Source organism: Rhodamnia argentea, chromosome 11 (assembly GCF_020921035.1).
Source record: "Rhodamnia argentea isolate NSW1041297 chromosome 11, ASM2092103v1, whole genome shotgun sequence".
NCBI lineage: Eukaryota > Viridiplantae > Streptophyta > Magnoliopsida > Myrtales > Myrtaceae > Rhodamnia > Rhodamnia argentea.
Genome location: NC_063160.1, coordinates 336341 through 363653, shown reverse-complemented (window position 1 = coordinate 363653; position 27313 = coordinate 336341). Strand labels below are relative to the sequence as shown.

The 27313-nt window shown below is 39.4% G+C and overlaps 2 protein-coding genes and 3 long non-coding RNA genes across 6 annotated transcripts; 3 read left to right on the top strand and 2 right to left on the bottom strand.

The window, feature by feature from the left end:
• The first annotated feature begins 488 nt into the window (after positions 1-488).
• LOC125312855 lies at positions 489-19441 on the top strand. 2 transcript variants are annotated; one of them, XR_007196911.1, is made up of 4 exons: positions 489-499; positions 7750-7753; positions 18438-18679; positions 19351-19441. It is a non-coding gene; the product is annotated as an uncharacterized LOC125312855 (long non-coding RNA). The 2 variants fall into 2 exon arrangements; XR_007196910.1 differs by lacking the exon at positions 19351-19441 and having other exon boundaries at positions 18438-18742.
• Positions 805-6163, bottom strand: LOC115727073 (protease Do-like 10, mitochondrial). Its single transcript, XM_030657228.2, has 8 exons — positions 5490-6163; positions 5149-5394; positions 4881-5076; positions 3571-3830; positions 3089-3216; positions 2049-2252; positions 1632-1682; positions 805-1246 (listed from the first exon to the last, which is right to left on the bottom strand). The coding sequence occupies exons 1-8, from the start codon at positions 5857-5859 to the stop codon at positions 1007-1009; spliced, it is 1695 nt and encodes a 564-aa protein (XP_030513088.1). The 5' UTR covers positions 5860-6163; the 3' UTR covers positions 805-1006.
• Positions 14937-16979, top strand: LOC115727075. The gene is made up of 3 exons (XR_004013648.2): positions 14937-14986; positions 16270-16309; positions 16937-16979. It is a non-coding gene; the product is annotated as an uncharacterized LOC115727075 (long non-coding RNA).
• Positions 19442-19578: 137 nt separating the features above from the next.
• Positions 19579-20123, top strand: LOC125312856. Its single transcript, XR_007196912.1, has 2 exons — positions 19579-19608; positions 19952-20123. It is a non-coding gene; the product is annotated as an uncharacterized LOC125312856 (long non-coding RNA).
• Positions 20124-26199: 6076 nt separating this feature from the next.
• On the bottom strand, positions 26200-27107 carry LOC125312822. The gene is made up of 3 exons (XM_048272430.1): positions 26976-27107; positions 26823-26885; positions 26200-26649 (listed from the first exon to the last, which is right to left on the bottom strand). Exons 1-3 carry the CDS (start codon positions 27105-27107, stop codon positions 26200-26202), a joined length of 645 nt encoding a protein of 214 aa, XP_048128387.1.
• Positions 27108-27313: the final 206 nt, after the last annotated feature.

The window sequence follows — 27313 nt, the reverse complement described above, 5'->3', positions numbered from 1 at the left end:
GGAATATTGATTCCCATCATTGAATGTTGTTAATTTGTGGGTTTATTACATTAAGGGAAAAATTAGAATAATTCGGCAATTTGTTGCATCTCACCCGTCAATTCTCCTCTTGGCATTTTAAAATCTATAATTACCGTCCTCACATTTTTGCGTTAGATCGCCTACGGATGATTTGCAAGTCCCCATTTTATTCTTAAATTATCGCATCCTCTACCTTGCATTTCACTTTTCGGATGTAAATTTCGGTGCACATGGGGGGCAAATAAGTCTTTTTAAGTGGGGAAGACGCACAAATATGGATTTCAGATTGTGATTCGACATGGTTTTTTGCAATTGTCCCAAATAGAGGTAGATATTTCAAGATTTTAACCTTTTAGGCTCTATTTATTTCACGAAAAAATGACTTTTTTTTTTCATAAATATCTTTTAAAATTGATCATTTATATCGCTCGAAATAATAAGTTAATAAAAAATATTTTCATTATCGACAATAATTTATGTTTAAATATTCTCATATATGATAAAAATATTTTTCGTTCGTCCAATTTTATGAGCAATGCAAGTAATCATTTTTTGAGAAATTATTTTTCAAATCATTTACTTTCTGTGAAGTAAAACAAACGGAGCCCTAATCAATAATTCTGAAATAATCGAATAAATGACAATAATTGACTAAATATAAGAGTTGGTAATTTCAAATAGGAGTTAATAACTTAAGCTTCATAAATAATTATTGGCAATCTTTCAGAAGTAGTTGGTAATCTTTAAAAATGCTGGAGATTGAGGAAATTGCACAAGGAGTCCTAAAACTTTAATAAATATAATTGAGTCCTAAGCCTTTCGATTGGTTCAATTAAATCTTATACCAAGAAAGCATAATAAAGTTCCAGCTTACTCGATCATTGACTAACTCATCACATGGTCAAGCAGGACAATAAGTGAATGCTTCCGGATAAAAAAACTTGGCAAGCCTTTTACTGCGTCATATAAAGCCTCAAGAGGATGTTTAGACAGGGCAAGCCAAGTCTTCCTGGCTGTTTTGTTCCTCAATGAGATCAGCCGATGCAATGGAGGGTATCCTATGGCGCTTCAAAATCGTAGAGGTGGCGATTTTAGCTGTACGATAGTCGAATACAATTACCCTTTCTTCGTCCAAATCGAATCGTATGCTTTCACCACTGTAGTGCTCTACAAGCCGGTACAAATGCCTCAAATTTTCAATTTCGATTCCATTAACCTTCCTCACCTGTCAACCACAAAATAAGAGTAATAGTTAAGCATTCAAGTTCCACAAAAACAGGACAACTTCCTAGTGGAGAAAAAACCAACGGCTGGAACCCACTGAGATCAGATGCATATTGGCTTTACCCAGGAGCAATATGTAAGTTGGCCAGACTTAAAATTGACAGCATCGTCTTTCTTCATAATGCTTGTTTTGATTTTCCTTTCTACCTTCATTTTTTCCAATTGGTTGGGAGTACTATTAAAATGGCGAGATTGTACACGTGACAAAGAAACCATAACGATTGAATTCTACCCTTCCAATTTCTTGAAGTGACCCCGGGAGATTTCCACTGTTCTTTAAAACGCAAGTTCAATAATGAAATTCATCCATTCCACAGTGTAGGTACCTGTAATTCTGCAAGCCGTTCATACCCCGCATTAATGTCATCCATCAGGACCTGAAGCAGTCAGCATTTGTTAGTAATTCAAATATAGCCTTTAGATTTAACTTTCTAGTTTTCTTTCATTTCCTATAATAATCTCAACAGATTCAAATTTTGGAACATTATAATAGTTCAAGAAATCTGGCTGCCACCTCTTGCGCATGACGAAAAGGAGCAGGATTCCCAACCAATATTACGTCTTGCAGTCACGATGACCAAGAATCAGACTCAAAGAAAGGCTTCTCATATCACTTTAAATTCAGCATGTACAGCCCTCATAGCTTTCAATCAAACACAGGTCCTCGGACATCCTATCTAACAAAAACTTACTGCTGATAAAAGAAGTCAACAGCCTCTAGTAGAATGCGGAAGAATACCAACCTGTGAAAGAATAACAAGTTGTTCGCCAGCATTTTTTGGAAGTTCCCTTAGTGCACGTTCACACAACCGCCGAGGCGACGTGTTATACCAGTCTTCACCATATTCGTGAAGGTACGGTTGGGTGAGTGGAACGAATATCAGACCCGCAAATATGTAATAAGTTGGAAGCTTGTCAAACTGGTGTACGGGAACTAACTGTTGCAACTGCGAAATCAATTATTTTTCAAATGTTAACAACTGTAACAGTCTCCCTAAATTCTCTCTTTGCTGACAAGGCAAGAACATATATACAAAGATCAATCAGCATATACTTAGTCCACAAACAGGAGGTAACTCTAGGGGCTACTGAGTACATCCATCATTGCTCCATGCTATGCAGTTAGAATGGGCTCATGTGAAATGCAAAGAATGACAGAATTATCCCATAAGGCCGAGCCTTGAAGGGTAGCAAGTTATTTTGATCACCTCATGCTCTACTTCAGTTATAGATCAATGAAGTTAAATCCAAGAAGTCTTTCAACTACTTCTGTACAGATCATGATGAGTATAAGGGAATTGTGCATTCTGTTTGGATAAAGTGGTCACTGAATATCCAATGTACTGCTCATTGCTCATTTTTGTTTTTGGTCAGAGTTCATTGGTCATTTTTTTTTTTTTTTTGGTCGGAAAGAGTTCATTGCTCATTAAATAGGAGGTTTTTTGGTGCTTTGCTTGTCCTTCACAGTCGCCCTTAAGAATTTGCATGAGAATTATTCGTATTTTATTGTTTCTCCTCATGAATCAAAGAAACTAAATCTCGATCCTCAACCCAACATCGTCAATCCAAAAGGTGAAATAGGGGATCGTCAATCCACCTGCTATTTCTCACTTTAGAAATCTTCGAAGTTGAACAAACTTTTAAAAATTTCAATTTGGCTTTACATATTAGGAGATATTAACCTTTCTTTGCCATCAAGAACAGTACCTACTCTCAAATATATGGTATCATACAAACATAACTGAGACATAAATCTGAAAGAAAAAATGACAGAATGACTCACTGGTCGGAGGGTTATGCTGAATTCATTCTCTTTTCCATCCCGAAGAACTTTGATTAAGGCTGTTTCATTAGGCTTCTTCATGGATGCCAAATGATCAAATGTAATGCGCTCTCTGTTCCGGAAAGGAACTGCAATATGCATCGCATAAAAGGAACATTAGGCCCAACAAAACACATGCCAAGAAAACCACCAAAAGAGAAAAAAAAACCTCAAAAGCAAAACCATAAGAAAAGCCCAGTGTCACAAAGACGAAAAGCCAGGTACAGGTGTCTAAGTATTACAGACTCAAAACGACTGAAATTACAGAGATGCCAAAGATGAAAACTGCATGGCTTAATGAGGGAAGATGAGAGTAAAGCCAGTGTGGTTATGAAATTATATCCATGCATTTTGACTAGCATGAATGATATCAACACGAATATATTCACTGCCATTACCATGAAGGCAAACTAAGGCTGAATGCTATAATTGTACAAACATACTTGTTCCATCATTTGCCACAGGCACACCATCAAATGAAAGGATGATATCATCCTTCTTGAGGATCCTATAAGCATCTGAAAGAGGGTTGATTTTGTTTACAAGAACTCCAGTCATTTCTGGTAGCATCCTGAAGTGGTTTCTCAGTTGAGAATTTTCAGTTGGCTGGCATGACAAGCCAAGGGAGCAAAAGCCTGCGTATTCTCCACTTTCTTCAACACCAGAAATGAAGTGTTTGATTACTGGAACAGGAATTATGTATCTACAAACAATAGATAAAAAAAATTAGATGAGAACTAAGAGAATACTTTATGAGAATTAGAAGAAAATATAATTCCAAAATAGTGATCACAACTTCTTAGCAATTCCAACCACCTAAATTCACTATTTCGACTACTAGAAGGATTGTAAGTTCAAAACTAATCCAAGCTAGAAAGAACCATCTTTTAAACACTCTCATGTTCATAGTTGAGATCTCTAAAAATGTGATTTTGACGATATACGTACTTTATGCGATGGCATATAACGATGATGATCTGCATGAAGTACTGATAGTAATATATTTTTGTGATAGCAATTAAAAGAAAAGAACTCATTAAGTATCCAAATGATGCCTTTCTAGGTACACAACCATGCATATGAAGCTAGAAGAAATGAAACAGCAAGGGAAACTCTACGAGGCAAGTCCGAACACTCAGATATATGATAAGAAACTCATGCTAAGAAGTTGCTCTATCCTTAATGTTGCAAAGAGTGATCTGCTAGCCAAGCCTCAGTACTGGAACTTTTTTCTTAAGTGAAGTCCGAGAAGGGGTTTTTGGGATAGAACGATAGCCACATGAACAAAGGCAGGATACAAGAAGGTCGATGATTTGCTGCTGAGGTGATAGCTTTCTCCATCCTCGAAACAGGACAGATATCCACATGATTGTGGGAAGATAGAAAATATTCATCAAGTACAATTGTTCAGAAGTGGGCATGAATCAACAACTCAAGCACATTTCGTCTAGGATTCTTGATGCATGCTTGATAGCAATCAAATTGAACAAAGAGGAATGAAAGGTTTGAGAAAGCACATCTCGTCGATAAGCAAACAGAAGATTCTACTCAAACGAAGTTGAAAGTGTGTGGGGAAAAGCAAAGAGAAATTATTCATGTATGGAAGCTCTACACATAACACAAACTGAGTCGATTGGAATTCAACAAGATGAAATGGTTTAGCATAATTTTTAAGTGCAAGGTCAGTGCAATAGATGTCTGGTATGAAGAGCGTGACCAATGTTCTCATCACAAAAGGAACAGAAGAACTCACCCAATATTCTCAGAACCGGTTAGGTTCTGGAAAGCTACACCGACAACTTTATCACCCATGAGAGCAGGGCCCCCACTATTACCCGGATTTATAGCTGCATCAATTTGGATTGCCATAAGTTGAGTCGCACCATGCGCATATTGAGTAGGCTCAACTCTGGAGACCACGCCTTTGGTTATGGAAATATTGTCCCCACCTACAGCAAAGTAAGAGTTAGCTGGTTACTCACTATTAGTGTAATGTAGGTGGGGAATTGAGCTGCAAGTACCTTGAGGATACCCAACAACAGCTATAGCTTCTTGTAGGAACGGAATGTCTCCGAGTTCCAAGAAACTCATGCGCGCCCAGAATTCTTGACTGTCCACCAACAGAATGGCCAAGTCACATTCATGACCAACAGACACAACATGTGCCCTGTACTTGGTAGGCGAACCATGCTTTCTCACGAGAACGAATGTATGGTCCGCAACTACATGAGCGTTGGTAATAATTCTTTTCCCAGGAATGACAAATCCTTCAGTTGGGTCAGCAGGAAAACAGATAAGATTAGATGCGAGGGACAACAATGGTCAAACAGGCAACAAGAGGAGGGTGAGGGGGGGTACCCACCAGAACCCCAAGTCTCACGAGGGGGCTTGTTCTGCCAGGGAAGCAAGTAGTTGGGGCTGCTGGAGACAGTGAAAATCTTGACCACCGAGTCCAATGCCGTTTCTATCCCCGAATATGCGGCGCTCTCAACTTCACTTGCAATACTCGAGAGGGATCGCGAGGTAGAAAACCGACCCAAAGTGGTATTGGAAGCGCCGGCGACACGATGAAGGTAATAATTGTAAGGGTTGGAACCGGAAGAAGAAGAAGAAGATAAGAACCTCCCGCAACAGCCGGTATCGCCGTCGGACAGAGGTAGACGACTGAGACTCAGCAGCGACAAGGAAAGCCTGCGAACCCTTGCACTTGCAGCTGACCAGCTCAATATCATCGTTTAGCCTGGGGTGGGGGGTGGCAATGCCCAGATTTGCCTCGCCCTTCAACTTTACTACCAAGGGCGAGGCGACACACTACTTCACATTACCTCGGGTTTACCAAGTTCGATGAGTTGCTACTTAGTTCTACTGTTTCAGACAGCCGAAGCCACCGGATGCGGAAACATCACCCAACTTCTCTGTCACTGTGAAAATGGGTTCTTGCGTACGCAAAATTTGTAGACAGCAAACTGGTCGGTGAGAAGAAGTATGGGGGAAGACGTAGGACGGCGGCTGCGGGAGAGACGGTGACCTGCTGGCGGGTTAAGAAAAAAAGTCGGCGACTTTAGGATCTCTGTACCTTAACCTAATAAAAAGTCAGTGTGGAAACGAAACATTTTCTTTTTTCAAAATAAGTCCGTTTTGGAAAAATATTCTTCTTTTCTAGTGCACGGAGAGAATGAGAAACTTTCACGTTACTGAAGTCATACAACTCATACAAAGAAATTAGCTCAATACTAGAAATTTGCGAATTTAAAAAATATGATTAGAGGCCGTGTGTTTATAAGGATGGAGCCGATCATAGCCATATTCAACGGTAGATAAATTCGCCTTATCCCTAACAAAAATTCATTAGTTGTGGGCTTTTTCCGCTCCATTGGGGTGCGCATAGGGCGGTGTGACTAACTTAATGGGGCGGGTAAATTGCTATTCTTCTACTTTTAGCCTCAAATTATCACTAAAATCCGCACATTTTTCAAATATTCCCTAAATAGCAAATACCTCATAAATAAATAAATAAATAAAAATAACTCCTAAGAGCACCAAATAAAATCCTGAACTTCAAAAAATATAAATAAAAACATAACCTCCTAACGGTAGAAGATAATTAACATATGAAAACCCCAACTTTTGAATTAACCTATTCCAACAAAAAAAAAAAAACCTCTAGACAGGAAACAGACCCTAAATAATTTCAAAATGAGCCCAAATAAACTTGATCATTATGATCCCTATACCCTTAATAACTCCTGAACATCATATGACCCTCTCCGAAACTCTTAAAATAATCTAAATATCATGGACATGTGTCACTGCAGACCCTTATTTGAAAAAATGAGAGCATTTGGCACCCTTATTTGAAAATTTCCCTTAAAATATGCTGAGTTTTGGGAGAGGCTAGGCGGCAATTTTTGGAGCTAGAAAGGCGACGATGGCTGCAAGGACGAAGGGGCGAAGAAGGAGGAGGGGAGGGCTTGAGGTGAGGCAGGGAGAGGAAGCGGCTCCATCATGTGTTCCAGCTCGATTGGTCTCAACCAGCCGGTCTGCTAAAAATTTCGGCCGATCAGGGGTATTTTTGTCAAAATATACTTTTAACCTAATTTTTAGTTAAATTAAATTAAAATCTTAAAATTTTGAAAAAAAAAAGAACAAGAAAAAAGTTATTAAATGACTAATGCCCCTATTACCCGGTGAGTCGGGCCCTTTTTTGAGGCCGATAATGTCACTTCAAGTTCTTATTTAAAATAATATCTACTTCAAGCTTTTAATTGAGACAATGAGAGCACTTCAGGTCTTTATTTGAAGCAATGTTAACTTAAGACTCTTATTTAAGAAAATGAAGACACTTCGGAGCCCTTTTTTGAAATTTTTCCATATTTTAATGTCATTGAAGTTATGTTACATCATTGATCTGTTTTAGTAAGCCGAGTCCAAAAGTTGTATTTGAAGCTTGAGAAGAAAATCGAGTACTGATTAGGATAAGACTGTCGTTTGAGCATACCCTTAATGTCCCCGAAATCGCCCGGGTTGGAATTAGTTGTTCGATGATGCTTCTATGCTCTTTGTTTGAATGGATCACCAAGTGTTTGTGAAAATGACCGGGTGAGATCGCCTATATATTCAAGAGGCGTCTTTCTAAAACTTAATGCGGGTTTAGCAACAAACATGCACAGGCGAAATGAACTAAGAAGAATCACCTTGGAGGATCTAGAAGCGGGCCTTTGGTTGGCATCCACAATTACAAAAATGATATAAACAGTTATGAGGAATAACATAAGAAAAAGAGATGAAAAAAATCCCAAACGTTGTGGCTAACAAATATAACCAAAATCAGAACTAGAAATCCAAATTATAAAAGAAGGCAGATTCCTAAACAAGACGCGGAATAATACTCCAATGTGGTTGTCTTCAATTGGCGTTCATTGCGGGGAGAGACGAGACACTCCGAGGGACTTGATTAGAAGAAGACGCAGAATCAGAAGGTGTAAAGGCGCACACCCAACAGATAGAGAAGCATGTCAACCGTCCACTCGGGAGCGAAGGAAGAAAATCATATTGGTATATCCAGCGTCGCAGGCCTCTTTCACTTCAAAATCGTGAGCATGGCAACGTACCCAAATAGAAGACGAAGAAGAGTTCGAGAAGGCAATGGGCGATCTTCGGAGCGAAGCCGCAAAGGTGATGATGGTGACGAGGAGGGAGGTGAAGAAGAAGGAGAAGGTGTCATGAGGCCTTACTTTGAAAGAGACACATTGATCATATGCGGCTCATGAGGGAAATAACAACTAGAGAGCAAACTTTGCTCTTCTTGGGCCACGTAGGGGAATCTCTACCTTAAGGAGACACCTATCCATTCATGCAAAAATGGAAGAGAACATGTGTTTTGCTTAACAATTTTGAGATATAAGGGCCCACCTTCGTCAAGTCAAAAAGAAGACATCAGTATAAATCTGTAGAGAAATCAATTATATTAACAAATATCAACAAAGAAGAGGTTCTCATTCGGCAGAATTAGTCACTAATTGTTAAGCTAGTCGTGGTAAATACCAGTATCCATCGTAGACAAGCCCGAAAATATTCTGGACTCCCCTAATATTATCTATAAACAATACCGAACGCTAGGAAAATACCGATTTTAAATCTTAAAGCTCAAAAATCAACCAACGTAACTTTCGAGAAAATATCCGTTCTAGTCTGTCATAAAATAACTATAAATAGATCAACGTTACTTTGTTTTGTCCGCGAACCAATCGTCAATTACTGATTAAATCGAATATAGAACCATTACGAACACAGAGGAAGTCATCCCTCGCATTTTTTGAAATCAGTAAGATTATCGAAACACTCCAATTTATTTGAATTATAAGCTATATAATATTTAGCTTTATAATCTAAACATCATTATTAGCTTCGAAATTTTCAGATATCACAACTCTTTCCTCCTTAAAAAAATTTCGTTCTCGAAATTTTAAGTTTACTTGATTATTGGATGTGGATATTTGTGCATCATCTTCTCCTCATTTTTCTATTTTGCTTCTTCCAAGTCATGATATTGCCGGATGGACTCAATTGACACAAATACAAAAGGTTTATGACTAAATTATAATTGAAAGGCTTGGAACTACATTTTAGACCGATGCAATAGATTTAAGGCTTTTCTGGTACTTTTTCCATTGTGGTAGTTATCATAAATATCAATGTTCTTTCTAAGCACCACCGTTTATTTCTCGTCTTTATTGAGATTATATTTGCCAATGCTAACAAATGATGAGAAAATATTGGATATGTCTGGCTTGCCAACTCAAAAACAAGATACTCATTCAATGATCGACAAGTGTCTAATAGGACCAACATTTTAGATTTCTAGAAAAATTCATTTCTCATTTATTTTTCTCTTCCGTAAACATCCTCATGGCCCCATCTTTCGGTAAACACCCCACTTTCTCTCTCCTCTGTTACTCTCTTCCTTTCAGCTATCGCCAATGTCAAATTGTCAATACCCAATCCCACGAAACCCCACCACCAATCATCGTGAGATTTTGATGGGGATTTTGTTTTCTTTGAATCTAAATCTTCGATGAATTATCTCGCCGGCTAATCGGGAGTTAGCGCTAGATTATCCAAAGCTCTCACGGGATAATCGGACAAATCAGAACGCCCAATCGCACCGCCCGCTTAGAACCTCTTGGTGAGGGTGCAAATCCCTTTGAGAGGCGGGTTTTCTTGTTGGGCTGCGATGGAAGAAAATAGAGACATGGAGTAGTCGCCTAGGGAGGGAGGAGAAGCGTCGGGACAAACGACTACTTAGAGCAGCACGAGAGTGCCGGACTGAGTCCCGAGGTAGACTAGGGTTTGGGCATCGAAGAGGGTGGAGGGGGCAACAGAATGGCCTGGCGAGTGAGAGTGAGCGTAGAGATTGGACTAGGCGAAGGGCTCGACCACGGTCCTAGAGTTTGCAGCCACTGCCATTGAGAGCTTGTGATGAGTGAGAAAGGGAGGTCAAAGCTTTGAGGAAGAAGCTGAAATTAAAGCTGCTATTGATGGAGCTCTGACCGATTTGCAAAAATTTGGAGAGACAGAGAAAAGATGGGGGGCGTTAGGGTGTTTACCAGAGAGAAAAAATGAATTAGAAATGAATTTAAAAAAAAAAATTCTAAAATGCGGGCCCTACTAGACACTTACAGATCATTGAAGTGAGTGCCTTATTTTTGAGTTGGCCAGTGACGCACACCCAATATTTTCTCAACAGAAGCTGGGTGTGTCATGTTCAAGAAAATGTGATTACGCTTCTCACTCCACTTACTTTGACCATCTGCAGAAAACAAAATGTCGAAGCAGCTTCTTGTCTTCCTTTTCTCCTTCTTGGTTGAGGATGGCCATGTCTCTTCCTCCTCCCTCCTCCCTTCCCCTTCGTTACCTCAAGACATCATCTTCTTCTTCATCGCCTCCCACGATCTCTCAACTCAGACCATCGAGCCGAAGCCAGAGCTCATAGCTAATCCTTCACCGTCCGATCTCTTGAAGTTGTTGACCCCATCCTGCGTCCTCTCGGTGGCCCTCCTCCTCCAACCCCTCCCAATCTCAGTCCTCTATTCTCCGCCGTTCGAGTGCCCCTCTCCCTCCAGATCCGCATCGCACCACCTCTCCTTCGCAGCACCAGTCCAAACACTTGCTTAGCCTCTGTTTCTGTAGTAAAACAGAGCTGCTCCGTACCAGCACCGACGGAGCAGGGTGTTGGGAGGTCATCACCAATTACTCCTCCCTCCTTTCGCAATCCAGCATCCATCTCATGCTTACATCCCTCCAATGGCCTTCCAACTTTGCGGTTTCGTGGCCCCACCAGGTCGATGTCACTCTGTTTTACTACAACCATAACTGAAGCTCTGAAATCTCCGATGAGATCAACCTCCCGGCTATAGTGTCGGGTGGATATTTGAAGCGCGATTCGGTCTCTCAGCGTTCTTCCGACGATACAAGTCCATTTGCGTTGGGAAGCTCCACGGAGTTGGTATGATACACCGCCCGATCTGATCATACCGGTCAACAGGGATGGCGGATTCTGGTTTAGAATCGACAAGGAGAGTACCATCCAGTCGACGGATGTTCGGCTACCCTGCAACGCTAGCTGAGCGGTGCTCGAACTTGTATCAGTCGCCTCATGAAAGCGACGAGCTTTGGTACTCCAACATTCGTCGTGTGATCGAGCATCGAGCTTTCGGGGAAGTTTTCGTGACGATCGATGGCAAGGTTGTTGGGTCGGAAGAATCACCAATCATAGTTTTTCCAATTTTGAGCATTTAGTCTTCCATCTTATGGGCAATCCACACTGGCTTGCAAGCGCAAAATGTTGACCTTTGATTGGATGGTTCAATCATCGGCAGCTGAAGCGAGCTCCATACTGCATAACTACCCTGCTCTTCACTACGAACGGGTGGTGTTGGAGAAAGCCCAAGGGTGATAGAAGGCGAGGGTGAAGAGGAAGACGAAGCTCTCGGGTTGGGTTAAAAGCAGCCGAGGGAATTTCACAGCTCAGGTATATCCCAAGAGGTCAGAGTTCCACGAGATTGAATCGAAGAGAGAGAGAGGGGGTGGTGTTCGTGAAATCCGAAACTGGTGAGGTAACTTGCAAAAAAAAAAAAAAGAACAGCAAAAGGAAAGTAACGCTTCAGACACTGTCGGAATCCGATGATTGGAGCGTGTGTCGAACCGCGGTGAATATGAGCATGAAGGAGAAGCATGTCTAAATTCAGCAGGGCTGGGGGAAGTGAAAGAGGCGGACCAAGCAGCGACTACAGGCTCCGTGAAAACAGGGCAAGGGAGTCTCCAACGTCAATTGGAGCTGAAATTGAATGGGATGTGTGCGTGGCTCGTTTTGTGTAAACATAATAAGCCTCGGGTCAATGTTGGTACTTATTGCAGATTGAATGGGACAAAAGTATGTTGCACTTTTCTTGGTTTGCGGATTTCCACTTTTAGCATCAACGTTTTAACATGATGCACGTCACGTGTGCTCTTGCTCTCTGAATGTCGGGAACCAAACTAAGCACAAGAAGGGAACGAACCAGGGAAAAATAATATTAACAAAGGGGAGGAAAAAAAGAGAAACCGTCGCCATCGGGATTCGAACTCGCGCTGGCGAAAACCCATGTATTTTTGCAAAAAAATAAATAAAGAATCAGACTAGTGGGTGGGGACTAGGTGGATCCAAACAAAATGAGGAAGCCAAGCGAGACGGAGACACCAATGGGAATTTGCTATGAGGATTTAAAGAGAAAGCCTCACAATAATAATAGGCCGATGAGGAAGGATCCGGATCCCCTACATGAAATGAACAATGGGCAACAATCGATGTGACACGTGGGAAGGGGAGATTATTATATGTTATTTGAACTTGGAGCTGTTTACACATAAAAAAAATTTGGCTACTCCATTTAGTAAAAATTCACTAGGCACACGCATTATGCATCTCATAACATTGCATTTAGGTGACATAATAAAATAAAAATAAAAATGAAATGAACAATAGTAAAAATGTATACTTTTTTGGTGGAGCCATATATGGTTTTAGCCAATTCCACTAGAGGGGAGACACACACACAGATTCTGACACAAAAGAGAAGGCAGAGGGAGAGAGAGAGAGGACTCGTCTTTTGTAAGGACAGAGAAAGTACAAAGAAAGAAATAAAACAAAAAGGAAGAAGAAGAAGACAGAAAGGAAGAAGAAGAAGACGATCTCCAGCCTGGTATCGTAGTTGCTGTCGCTCATTTTAGCAGCAGCACCGACCACTACCAGCAGGCGCAAGCACCACTGCCTCGCCTCGCCTCGCCTCCTCCTCGGTATCTCTCTCTGTCCACCGGCGATTTTCCAACGCGCCACCGGCATAGGTCCCGTGCTAGTGGACGGCCCTCGTGCAATCATGCATAAATGTGAAATGAATCTATCTAAACCCAATAACGTCAGTATCTCAAGTCAATAAGACACCAGACGAGTCAACGAAATCAAAGGCCTCAGGAAGAGTAGGGACAAGAGAGTTAACTTTCTTGCTGCACATCATACACACGAGATCACCTGTACTGCATGTCCATCTTGATATCGGAGCCCAGCTGTACTAAACTGATCGATCGAGAAGATTTCTAATTTTTAGTTTAACGATGTGAATTGCTATATTCTGATTTGAGTTAAATAACTTATAGAGATGATTTATGTATAACGTTTATGTATAGAGATGATTTATGTATAACGTTATTTTTTAACTTATAGCCAATTTAGCAAATTCTGTCTAACATTAGATAATTTCATATAATTAAAAGATTAAATTGAAGTTTAAGTCTATATGTGCTTTCTTGCTTCGTTTCTCTTAGGCAACACCAAGCTCATATCAGAGGTCTCAATGCGTACGATCGGCACAAGAAGTTCGTCCATGATTACGGTACGTGGTTCCTTTTCTTGTCTGGAATCTCCCTCTGAATAGAATGGGAGTTCGCTTTGTCTTTGGGTGGCTGAATTGTTTTAGGTACCGTCATGTCTGCGGAAGTTCTCTGTGTACGAGCCAGTTACAACTTGAGTTTGAGTTTGTGGTGTGATTGGGTTAGCCATAGGTTTTACCCTAGAGTCGGACTACATGAAACGATACACATCATGGCACGAGCTATTTATGTGTGGTTTTCCCGTGGTCCTATATGGATAGGATGATGAAGTCCCCTCCAATTAGAAGGATGGGGGCTACAATCATCCTCATATTCTCGTCTTCATTCCTGATGGAATTGTGACATCTGATAATGATTTTGTTCCTCATTATGCAAGAAGAATTATTGTCTGGGTAAAGATTTTGTTAAGTGGGACTTATTTGTCTGCTGAAGTTGGATGCCAAGAGAGAGTGCAAATATTGAGCTTCTTATTTGCAGGTTCATGGAGAAGATCTCCACACTTATCCTTACATATTAATTCGTAATGATAGAGTTCATCTTAAGTCGTTTTTTCTACCTATGTTAATTCTTATGGTAATACAGGTGTTCACCATGTTCAAGCATGTCAACCATGGAGGTATCCTTGTCGTTTCTCTGTAGGCAAAGCTCAGTGTACCATCTTACTGGTTTTGCAGCTAGTTTCTATGGCAAAGAAAGATCTGTACAAGCCAATTTGCCAGTTAAAACCGATCAAGATACTTCACGAGAAGGCTGCAAGTATTTTTGTCTTGTGTCCCTGTACGTTCTCATAGCATTTGGGGTATGCAATATATAGCTATTATGAGCCAGTGGGTGCTAGTCGTATTTATTTCGTTTTGGAGTGCTGATGTTATACATTTATCGAGAACTATGACTTAAGAGAGAGGGCATATGATCAAAGTCAAATGCATCACTGTGTGGCATGGCGTTCCATCTTTGTAAAGATGCATCCACGGCTCGTGGTTTTTAAATTCCATTTTCCTTGTGTGTGAATCAGAGGGTGCATAGAACTTACCTGCCGCTAGCTATTTCTGTGAGTCCGGGTAACAGTGAGTAGATATACAACTGATCTTCCATTCATGGTTTTGTGTGATAATTTCATGCTCATGTAGGTTAGATTGAATGAAGGGATGGTCTGCACTGCAACCGGTTCTTCCTTTTGGTAGCTTTTAGTAGTTTTCTATGAATCATGAGCTATTGATGGGAGTTCTCTTGGTTTATACGGATGGTCTTTTCATCTATCTTTTACATTTCTTCTCTTGCACTTCACTGTATGCATTTATTAATTTTTTCAAGATTTATTTTAATACTTTGATTAGTTGATTGATCTAGGTTTAGATGAACGGAGGCAGACGATATGGATTCGCCTTGGGAGCAAAGATTGGTGAAGCGTTACTATGACAAGCTTTTCAAAGAGTATCCTGTCTAGTTATCATCTGTCACATCCTTACGAGACTATTCCATTCATTTCTAAAGTAAAATCCAGTTTTCTTGCCCGTACTCTTTATGCTACTTGTACACTGGTATATTAGATCTCTGTCTTGTGCTTTCTATTCTGTTGTTACTGGTCGGTGTCTTTCGAAAATCATGTTGTTGATTATGAATATGGAAGAGGCTTTGAAGACTGATGTCTTCGGCAAGTTCTCTTACGGTCGTAAAACAAGGTTGTCGATGTGAGATTTCTTCCACTCTGAAACTGATAATTACTTTTTCCCTTGTGTGCTTTTTTCATCTTTCATATTTTGAGTTGATCAATACTTATGCTGGTCAGACATTTGCCTCATCAAATAGCACAAAATTTTGCAACTAGATTTCTATTTGCTTATTCTGCCATACAGCGCTCCAATTTTGTCGGAACCACGAATGTGCCTTGTTAAAATCTTCTCACTTCTTGTGTTGAAGCTTACATTGGCTCCGGTGAGAATTGTGTGGAGTGGGGTATATCGGGAAATGTAAGGGGAATTGTTTTGTGGGAGCATGTCATGGGTCAGTGTAGCTTCCGTGGATGAATGTATTTGGCACCCTTTTGCTGTATTAGAAGAGGAAGGATTGATGCTGAATTCTGCTCAATGGACTTTTCCTTTAGCGGCTTTAAAACTCTTTAATGACAAGGACACTTGATTTAGTGATTTTGAGCCTGTTTGGCGAGCTTATGCTCTTGCTTTTTTGCTTGGGCATGGCTTGTTGAATGAGGTGTCTGAGGTCAGAAGATGAAGTAAAGTGTGTCGGATGCATGCCCAGAAGCACAGACATAGCCTCTTAAAGTGGGCAGGCATGGTAGAAATGGCAGACTCTTCCATAGTCTGGGTTGCTCCAAAAATGGTCATATCATAGCTCCACATCTGTCCTTGGACAAGAGGATAGAGGGGGTTGGCATCAGGGAGAACTTTGCTGTCAATTGCTATTCAGGCCATGTATGATCTTCAGTAGTCATGTCATCACAGGTAGATCTATAAAGTTTCTGTTGAACCTTTCATCCTTTCAAAACTTCATGTTCATAGTCTGTTCATTTTTAAGGTTGGCTATTTTTTCTGTGCATCATTCTTGACATTATTTTAATTTTCCCACGAGTTCGTAATTCAGTGACATAGTGTGACTTTGTCTAGGTGGGAAAATCGATAAGGTACTCCGGATTTATGTTCTGCACTTTTGTGTTCTTTATACTGCTATCATGTGTTCCTCCCTTAACAGGTTTGTAGGTACTGCATAGCTGATATGACGAAGTACAGAAGTGGCAAGGTGAAACCATCCTTACATATTTGTAAAACAATGCTGGACTTTCAATGATTTTGCAGCTATGCATGTCCGCTTTGAATACGATTGCCCTTTCTATACAGCTTGAGTCTGTAAAGGATATGGACAAACGGTTCTTTGGCTTTTTTACCACATTCTCTGTCGAGTTCTCTTTTACTGATGTTTGCCATGGTTGTGTAGGAGTATATTTTGTTTAACACTGTTTCTTTATGATTGTTTTATCATTTTATTGGATTAAACCTTTTCATCCGTTACCTCCTTGTGGGCACGCAAACATTTCTGATTTCACATGTAACTTCCTGACAAACTTGCTATTTCCTGTGAAAGAGGAAAGTCTATTGATGACTTTAGTTGCTCGGAAGTTGATTCAGTAAAAATAATTTCTATTTCAAGTGACGTGATGCTCCAGTTGGCAGGGTATGCACTGACCACCGTTTGCTGAAAGTTGCCGAGAGGAAGTTAGGACGTAGGAAAAATGGGGTGCTTGTCAGTATCTTGTTTAAGCAGCTTTAGCCATAACAGAAGCATTTTCTCTGTATCTTAACCTTTCATTCCCCTTTTTGTTTTCCCCTTTGTCTCCATTCTATTTGACATCCAGTTTGTTCTCACTAGATTGGTCTAAGATGGAGGACAGAGAAAGAAGTCATATCTGGGATGTAGTCTTTTCATCTTGATGAGTGTAGTACAACCTTAAATCTCTCTAAGATCATGATTAGTGCTTGCATTTTGCTAAAGTTTTTAACTTAAATTGGCTGTCCAGCGCACAATACTTTTAGCTTAAATCGTTGTTAATCTGGAGGGATTTATCATGTTGACATATGATACGTGTGAAGTGCTACCTTGTATGTCGCAATGACATATACATATGCCTTATGGCGACAAGGTAAACTTTGAGAGTAGGTTTCTTAAAAGTATATTTAGACCCTCTTATGGAAATTATGTTACACAGTTGGAGAAGTCCAGCATGGCAATTTTAGGAAAGTAACATGACAACATTTTGTGAGTTTGGTGGATGTCTTTGTAATTGATCTTTCATATAGGAAACTTTTTCTTTCTTGTTCTACCTTATATTTTGCTGTCATTATCATAGATTATGAAGGGTCCAATAATGGCATGCTCAAGAATGTTTTGATGAAGTTTCCCTTTCATGCTTCTCGCTTCTTTTCGTTTATTTTGTTCACATGAAAAGGGTCATTGCATCCATACAAAGAGAGTTTGCATCAAAACAACGCTTGATGAGAAAATGCTGAATTCACCTCCCACTGGGCCCAAAGTTAATAGTGCCATGTTTTGTTATTGTTGTTTGCTAGTAACGATGTCATATATAGTTAGAAAGCAGACTCTTGACATCTTCTTCTGCCAGCGCAGTTAATATGTGGTAATGTTGTGACTGGACAGATGGCCTTGCAAGCTACGAGGCAAGTATTTTTTGCTGGTTTTCCAGATTGATCTTGGTGCTAACCTCCTCCTCGATGATTTTTTTAGGAGAAGATATGGAAAGGGAAGAAATAAGGAGTTTGATCTTGAATATGGGTGGACTAATTCTGAAGATTGGAGAAAATATGACATGATGAAAGGCTTATAGGAGGAACCAAGGTTAATGCAGTAATAACATGTGTAGATAGAAATATACTTCCATTGTTGAATGGATATATGAGGATGCCATAAAGAGGGTAAATGAGAAGTAGATTTGCTATGTTTTATTCTTATCTTTACTTTTAATCTACAGAGATCTCCTATTCGACCTCAATTTTCCTTCAGTCCATTTTCTCTTCTCTTCTAAACAATGAATATTGCACTATAGAAACATTGTTTTTAATCCCAGCCTTTGTTATGCATCCTCTTTCCAAACTGAAGCGAAAAAAACAAGCATGCGTTGTTTCCTCCTATCATTGCATGTCTAGGTTTGATGCACGTGATGCCATTGGCATCCCAGCCATAACATGCATGCAGTTTTTCATACATTTTTAGGCTGATGACCATAGATTGAACTTATTGAATTGTACAAGTTACTAAATGTCAGACCTCTACATTCTTAGCGATCAGCTTTAGGAACTTGCCTTGATTGTTCAGTCATTTCTTTGGGCTTTTGATTTCTCCTGTATTTGGGAAGTTACAGCTTCACTCTGTCAAGAGGATGCAGAATGAGAACTCATTCTCCTCTCTTTTTTACCTTTCCAACTTTCTGACATCAGAATTTTGCTCATGATATTAGAATTTTGACCTTGCTATGTTGGTCAACTTGTGGCGGAGTCTCTTATAGTCAGATCTTTTGATGTTGCAAGGCAGGTAAACTTCTCATTTTGAAGCAGGGGAAAACAAACAAGCCTTGGTAAAATTGGTAACTTGGGAGAGGTCAGTGGAAATCACTGTTTATCTCCTGAACATTCTTAAGTTTTACCTAATTCACAAATTGCTTTGTTAATGTTATGTAAAATGTTATTTGATGATGGCTGCAATGAATGTCAGTGCTTGCTTTTGCACCTCATTGTCTATCTAAATTTTTACTTTTGGGAGAGTTAATTGGACTGTTCATTCTTGGAAGCCATTACCTGAATGTGAGTGTGGTCTTTGTGCATTTGCTGCTATTGCGACTGCAAAATCATGCCTTGTCAACGCTGTTCTTCCTTCACCTTGTTGTGAGTCTGGATGTGGCGAAAAACTTCTATTAGAATATTCCTTTATATGTATTCACTTGCAATACATGCTTGTGTTGTTGATGATAATAGATGTGCACATAAGCTTCGTTACAAGAAGGAGAAAAGAGAGAGTTAATGGACAGGAAAGAGAAGGAGAAATTGGTGAAGCTGGCAATGGTGAAAGCAAAAGAAAGAGGGCCAAGCTTTGCTATAGTGAGCCGATTGATGTTATACCCTTATAGATTAGACAGAGCCTAATAGAATCATATGTTGCCTTTCAGGGATGAATCTGGGATTGATGATGATACAGACTGTGGATATGAAGAGAGAGAAGCGAGCAGGAGGAAAGGTTTTCCCTTTCCATGCTTTTGTTGTTGATGATAATAGATGTGCGGATAAGCTTCATTACAAGAAGAGAAAGGACAGGAAAGAGAAGGAGAAATTGGTGAAGCTGGCAAATTGTGAAAGCGAAAGAAAGAGGTCCAAGCTTTGCTATAGTGAGCTGATTGATGTCATACCCGTATAGCTTTGCTTAGAGCACAATAGAATCATATGTTGCCTTTCAGGGATCAATCTGGGATACAACCAAAAAAATAAAATAAAAATAAAAATCCAACTTAATGCTGAATGTGTATCACAGGCCATGTATGTTACTCCTTTTTATATAATCTCTCCCTGTTCATTGAAAATGGAGGTGACTTTGCAAAGAGTGCTCTGCTGATTGCAGTCTACAGGCTGGCCACTGATTATTATGTTTGAGTTTGTTAAACTCAATTGCTGTACTACCTGTTAGGCCCTGACGACCCAAGGAAGTGATGCTCTGCATTTTCCTTACTTTAGCCCCCCAGTATGTCTATGGAGCTGGACAACTTCATGTTTGAGATCCACATGCTATAGAGTTGTGCCTATTCTGTAATTGGTGCACTCATCGTACCCATGCTTTCATATTCTGTTTTCGCTCCTCCCTTTTTTTTTTTTTTGGGTGCAGGGTAAAAGGCTTCAAGTTGGAGGGGCAAGCATAAAGATGATGATGATGAGAATTTTAATGAGTTTCTCCAGGGAATGTTTCCATGATATGTCCTCAAGGAATCGGATGGTTAACATTGGCATAATGGAGCGTCCGATGGCATGGTTTAGCTGTGCTGTTATAATTGTATGCACTTCAGACCATCCTTTCTTTCAACCGAGTGAAGCAAAATGGTCGCGTGATGAATGTGCCGTTACAGCAACATAATGACGGACTGCACAAAACTTAGAGATGGTATTCCGTGAAATTTCTGGAGATTCGAGCCGTGAAATTTCTCAATTCTGACACATGACACTGCTGAGATCAGTGGAGGGAAGCTTGTAACCGATGGTGGGCTTGGACTCAATAGTTGACTGAGTGGCCTATTAATCCAAATTGACCTGAAGCGTGCAATGAAGCGTACATAAATATTGGCAGTCCAAGTATCTTTTTGCCCATTTTGTTTGGTCAAAAAGAGAGTTTTTTACATGTTTGAAAAGATAATTTTTTACGTAAGAAAATAACTGCATCACGGGGCTAAATGGCTCTGGCAAATCCAACATTCTTGACTCCATCTGTCTCGTGCTGGGCATCACAAATTTGCAGCAAGTTAGGGCTGCGAATCTGCGGGAGCTCGTCTATGAGGAAGGCCAAGCTAGAATTACTAAAACCATTTCCATTGTGTTTGATAATTTGGATCGGAGTCAAAGCCCGCTTGGGATTTGTATTTAGATATCATAATCTGAACAAGATAGCAGCGAGCAGACTCATTTTATCGCAATCAAAATTTCATAAAAATGTACTTCACTCATGGTCAAGCTAATAATTAAAACGGCATTATTTATTAGTTGTGGAATGAAACCATAAAGGTATTATATAACCCAATTGCCTTTGTCTCATAATAAAAAAAGGACTCCAAACTTTAGTGCAATGAATTGGTCTTCTGGTAACCCTGAGAGCATGAATCCGCACAAGCTATAACCATCTTCAAGTCTACATGAGTTCAAATATGAAACAAGAAAGTAAAAAAAATCATTTATGTCAAGATTGAAATTGATTTTTTTAACAAGACCATATATCGATGTACAGGGAAATGAAATGATTTAGTATGCAAACCATCCTCTCAGAATAAAATCGTAATAATGAAACATTGATAAAGAAACAAGATTATACAATGACCTGGATGGTAGTCAAGGCAAGTAGACAAGAAACAACCAATAGCACAATGCTCTAATGCAGCAGACGTCATGGACCCTCCGGAGCAACGCGTGATGCATTGCACACTCCATAAAAATGGATTGGGGTCAAATAAACAGAACAATGCACCCTTCAATGCACACCCCCTAGATACATTTGCATGGGCGCTGATGGGTGACCACAATATGAGAGCTGCCACGAACATCATCAACCCCATTCTCTTGGATGCTGTTACCTCCATGGCTATTCACACCCAATTTGTTCTTAGCCTCTCTCTCTCTGAATGAGTCTTGACAGCTTTGTGACCTAGTGAAGTGATGCGTTGAGATGAACCAGTGGAGCACCTTTGTATATTCAGATATTCATTCCAGTTGTTGAATGAGTTGACGGCTAGAAAGGTACGAAGAGGATTAAGATTATCATTTTCATTCAATGAGGATCGGTTAACATGTCATCTAATCGAATATACGGGAATTTCTTTTTCTTACCAAATTTCATGGTCCAATAGAAAGGTGACAATAAGTTGCCATCTATTGTGAAATTTTCTTCTAAAATGCCGGCGATCCATTAATTGCCGGCGATCCCCGTAAGTCCGTCCACCAGGTAGGAAATTTCCGTATGAGTTGTGCATAAATCAGAATTAAGGTTTGAATCTTTATTACCTTTGTTTCCTAGTTTGGGTTACGGTGAATCTTTGAATTATATGGGCTTGTATCGAATGTTACTAATCCCGTAAATTTTCACATCATGAAAAAAATCCAAAAATTGCATTGCATGATGGGATAAATTATTCGTTTCATCTTTAGAATCGCATAACTAGGAGTCATGTAGTTAATTAGGAAATTACCTGATTTATAAATTACGATATAATATAAATAGGTAAATTGGTTAACTACAAATTTTAAGTAATTAAAGTAGCTTTTATCCATTACCAAAATCCTTGGGTGGAAAACTCCAGATCCTGCAGGGACGTATTCTATCTTTGCAATAACATTTTCATTACATTTCTTTGCATTTTAAAATGGGTGTGGCTCATTGAGATCCATATTCCTGACAAACAGATTTTGTTTCAATAACTGCATTGCATAGTCAAAATTTAGGTATCATTTGTCTTTGATTGAAACCGCTGTGAGCTAACGTGGTTGGCCCTATTTTTTTTTCCTCTCCTCTCCTTTTTCTCTTTTCTTCGCACACTTTCTTCTTCAACTTCCATGAAAGGGAGGGCTTGTGCTAGATCCCTCCCTCCCCCCTCCTTTTCTTAGGCTGCTTTGATTTTCTATTTCCTTTTCTTACTTTGCTCCCGTTTGGGAGTTTTTTTTCTTCAGATTTAGTCTAGATGTAGAAGCTTTTCTATCCAATTTTTTTGGGGAGATTTCTATCCGATCTATTTTAGATTTGGGATTTTCTACGTGTATGTTTTCGTTGTTTCTCTTTCCTCGGATTTGATTGGTGAACATGTCCGGTTTCAAAGGAGATCGGAAGAGTTTCATGAAAATTTCGCTCTCATAAGTGTCAAATTTGCTTGTTCAACCTTTTTACTCTATTCGATGATGGTATTTGAGATGCCAAACCTAAGCGCATCGTCGAAAGGTGAAGCCGTAGCAACAGATGAAGTTCTTGGTGTGTGCTCACTACTAAAAATAGATTTGGTGATTGGCCGCCGATTATGGTGTGAAGAAGTCATAGAGATGCTATTTGAGCGTGTGACCCATAACTTTATTATGGTAATTTCTCTTGTTATCTAGAGCTTGTTTGTCTTAGATTTGTTTTGGCTTGCAGTTGAACTGCGATGTTTCTCTTGTATCTCGAGGAAGTGAATGAAATGTTATTTTGACAAAAAGAAAAGAAAAGAAAACTCTGTGAGCTTCCCTTTAAAGAGGGGCAGTTATTGACATGTAAATTTTGGACCTGGCTCTTACATTTCGGCGACCCATATACTTAATCATTGCGTAGACATTGAGGCGGTGATTTTTTTACTTCAATGGTCCAAGCTGAGAGAGATAAAACAGGGAGATACATTCATCATAGGAAAAAGGGACATTACATGTTCGAAAACAGAGTTTTTTACGTAGGAAAAGAAGTGCGCCAGGCTAAACGGCTTTGGCAAATCCAACATTCTTGACTCCATCTGCCTCGTGCTGGGCATCACCAATTGCAGCAAGTTAGGGCTACGAATCTGCAGGAGCTCGTCTATGAGCAAGGCCAAGCTAGAATTACTAAAACCATGGTTTCCATTGTGTTCGATATTTTGGATCGGAGTCGAAGCCCGCTTGGAATTTTGTATTTAGATCTCATGATTTAAATCTGATAGTAGAGAGCAGAACTCATTTTGTCACAACCAAACTTTCATAGAAATGTACTTCACTCATTGTCAAGCTAATAATTTTTTTTGGTAAAAAATCAAGCTAATAATTAAAAAGGCACCGTTTATTATTTGTGGAATGAATAATCCCCAAAGGTATTACATAACTCAATTGCCTTTGTCTCATTATAAAGAAGGAACACTTCCAAACTTTAGTGCAATGACTTGGTCTTCTGGCAACCCTGAGAGCATGAATCTGCACAAGCTTCAACCTTCTTCAAGTCCACTTCAACATTCTTCGCGTCTACATGAGTTCAAATGTGAAACAAAAAATTGAAAAAAGACACTTATAAGAAATTGATATTTTTTTTGGAAAAACCATATATCGACATCTAGGGAAATCAAATGATTTAATATGTCTCCATCCTCTCAGAATAGAAAACAATGAAACACTGATAAAGAAACAAAATTTTGCAATGAATCTGATAAGAAGCTATGCTCTATCTTTGATCTCGATGCGAAAATTATTACCTAGATGGTAGTCCAGGCAAGTAGACAAGAAACAATCGACATCACACTTCTCTGATGCCGCAGACGTAAGGGACCCTCAGGTGCAACGCTTGATACATTGTGCACTGCATAAAAAAGGGTTTGGGTCCAATAAACAGAACAATGCACACTTTGATGCACACCCCTTAGATACGGCCGCATTGGCACCCATGGATGACCACAGTATGAGAGCTGCCACGAACACCATAGACCCCATTCTTTTTGATGCTGTTAACTCCATGGCTCACAGTCGATCTGTCCTTTGTCCCTCTCTATATCTCTCTCTCTTTCTCAATGAGTCTTGACAGCTTTATGGTCTAGTGAAGTGATGTGGTGAGTTGAACCAATGGAGCACCTTTATATAGAGATTCATTCAAGTTGATGACTAGAAAGGTACGAAGAGAATAAGGATTATCCTTTTCATTCAATGAGGACTTGTTGACCTGTCATCTGATCGAATACATGGGTATTTATTTTCTTACCAAATTTCATGGTCAAGTAGAAAGGTGACAATAACTAGCCATCTATTATGAGATTTTCTTCTAAAATGCCAGTGATCCGTTAATTTCTGGTGATCCCCGCAAGTCCATCTACCAGCTAGGAAATTTCACGTATGAGTTGTGCATATATCAGAATTAATGTTGGATTGATTACGTTTGTTTCCTAATTTGGGTTAAGGTGAATATTTGAATTATATTGGCTTGTATCGAATGTTTCTAATCCCGTAAATTGCATTGCATGATAGGATAAGTTATTTATTTCATAGTTTGGAATTGCATAACTAGGAGTCATGTAGTTAATTAGGAAATTACCTAATTTAGAATACGATTTAATATAAATTACTACGTAGGTAAAATTGGGTAACCACATACTTTAAGTAATTTCTTGTTCTAGTTTAAAAGAAAATTACAAAAAAATAATAAACATATTTAATATAGAATTAGTTGCACCATCTTTGCCATGTTATCATTGTCAAGTCGTTGTCACCACGCCATCATAATTGCCATGTCATCATATCAATGTCATCTAGTGATTGCATGTCATTAGAATCAGGTCATATAATTGCATGTCACATGTCATTAGATAAATTAAAAATTTACATATACATGATTTAGATGAAAATTGCATCCATAAGGAGAACGAAACCCAGAAAGAATTGATTGTCATTGGATATAGAAATCATTTGTAGGTTATGCACGCAGTTTCTATTTAACATTATGCAGAACAATTATTGGAATTAATAGAGGTTTTGCTTGCTTGAGGCATTAAGTTTATTGCCCTATTCTTTGCAATCTTTTTTCTTTTTTTATTGTTTTTGATTTATTGAGTGTTATATTAATTGACTGCGCACTCACATGATCACATCTTACATGTTTGTGGTGTAGGCTTAAAATTGATCAAGACTGCTTATCATATATTTTTTGAAATAAAGAGAAAAGGTATCGAAAGTGTGATAGACTAACTTAGAGTAATCTCATCCCCTTATCCATGAATCTCTTATTTGCTGAAGTAAAATGCTCTCCTACACTTTACTTAGGTATCTAATCGACCTACCAATACTAATCGGTGGCGATTCCTGAATAAATCGAATTGCATGTTTAAATAAAAATCCCAAACTTGCGGTTAGTATGGACTTGGTAAAGTCCGTGCTAAGTTTTTTGACTTAGTATCCATTACCTTTCCTCGGGGTAATTCACCTTGAAAAAAGAAATGTTATTTTTTTATATCTAAATCGAATACCTAATTGAATTGAACATGTGCTCGGTTCGATTAGGTTTCTGTTTCTGATTTTCGATTTGGTTTTGACACCCGTAGTTGTGACCATGATGCGGGTTAATAGTTCATGAAATAAGACTAATAAGATAAAAGAAACAATTCAAAAATTTGTAGAATGCCGATAACTTGCTGAATCCAAAGCTTTTCCCCAAGCCAAAGTTACAGGTACGGCCAAGGAAAAGTGTTTATTTCCTGAACTCTCTTAAATTGGTAAAAGTGTTTATTGGATAAGCACCAGAAGCAAACTTCCTCCATAACGACATCTCCCCATATTTCTACTTGTCAAAAACAGCAAGCGGGAAAGCGATATCAAAGGACCTTATCTGACAGTTTGACCAAAGGGTTTGATGTGAAGCTCATTATGCTCGACTAAAATGGCGTACTCCTCTCTGCAGAATTCCGAAGGTTACACATTCCTTCTTCCAAAGATCCTTTTTCTCTTCAACTGATCTTCCTGATCAGGATGAGCATCCTCCGTATTGAAATCCGAGAGATCTCCCAAGCGTCGCAAGCTTTTCTGAAGGAGAATATCTATCTCTAGTTGTTTGTGGCCTTCATAATTCTTGTGAGTCAACTTCCCTAGCTTCTTTTCAATAGTGTCATAAACTTGTTGCACTATGAATCCAGGATTCTCTTTTCGATCAGGGATTTGCTTGTGAATTGGAACGAAATGCACCACACACTTGTGCATCACAGACTCTGCGGGAATCTCGTCTCGACGGAAACTATAAAAGATCTCTCTAGGGTCACACGGCTGCCAACTCCCATCTCCCTTGTTCTCTATCTCTTCAGGTCTATAAAACCGTTGCCGAGTAACCATGATGCTTCCATCACTGGTTTGAGCAATATCGTAGATATAATCATATGATTAGTACTGCTCGGCAAAACACAATACCAACAAATGGTACAAACTTTTTACGACAGTTATCAAGGAAACAGAGTTTTCACAAGGTAGGTAATAAAGAGAGAAAGCCAACTTCAATTGACAAAAAAGTAAAACATAAAGGAATGAAATGCGAAAATAGTTGCCTTGATAATAGCCACATTCGGTTTTTGCTTGGTTTCATCGGGGACCACAAGAACAGTATCCTCCTGAATTACAGTCGCAATGGGAAAAGAAGAAAAGTTAAACAAAAGTTTGAGGAAGAAGTAAAGACTTCCAACTTTGCAAAAAAAACTTACGAGCGCATATTGAATTCCTTCGGACTCGAAGGCCTTGTAATGGCACCTCCGCCCTCTCCCCTTGCCGTAAAACCTAAATGGCTCGCCAATCGGCTTGATATCCCGGTCAGCGTCCTCCACTTTCTCTACCATCTGAGACATGACACGAATCCAATGACCAGAGGAAGGTCACGATTGATTGATATTAGCAGCGGTGGCACGGCAATGACAGACGGTGAGGAGAAGAGAGATTGTAAGGTGTAAAATCAATAAGAGAAGAGGAAGGATTCGAGACGATTTGAGCTCTAGCGAAAAGGAAGGACTTCGTTCTCTCTTTGAACTGATTTAGAGAAGATTTG

Excerpts from the sequence above, each read along its gene's own strand:
- LOC115727073 (XM_030657228.2), bottom strand. The coding sequence starts at position 5,859 with ATGATATTGAGCTGGTCAGCTGCAAGTGCAAGGGTTCGCAGGCTTTCC. Across the intron at positions 3,831-4,880 it reads ACCGGTTCTGAGAATATTGG|ATACATAATTCCTGTTCCAG; the intron begins GTGAGTTCTTCT and ends TATTGTTTGTAG. Across the intron at positions 3,217-3,570 it reads TGTGGCAAATGATGGAACAA|TTCCTTTCCGGAACAGAGAG; the intron begins GTATGTTTGTAC and ends TGCATATTGCAG.
- LOC125312822 (XM_048272430.1), bottom strand. The coding sequence starts at position 27,107 with ATGGTAGAGAAAGTGGAGGACGCTGACCGGGATATCAAGCCGATTGGC. Across the intron at positions 26,886-26,975 it reads AAGGAATTCAATATGCGCTC|GAGGATACTGTTCTTGTGGT; the intron begins GTAAGTTTTTTT and ends ACTGTAATTCAG. Across the intron at positions 26,650-26,822 it reads CGAATGTGGCTATTATCAAG|ATCTACGATATTGCTCAAAC; the intron begins GCAACTATTTTC and ends TCATATGATTAT.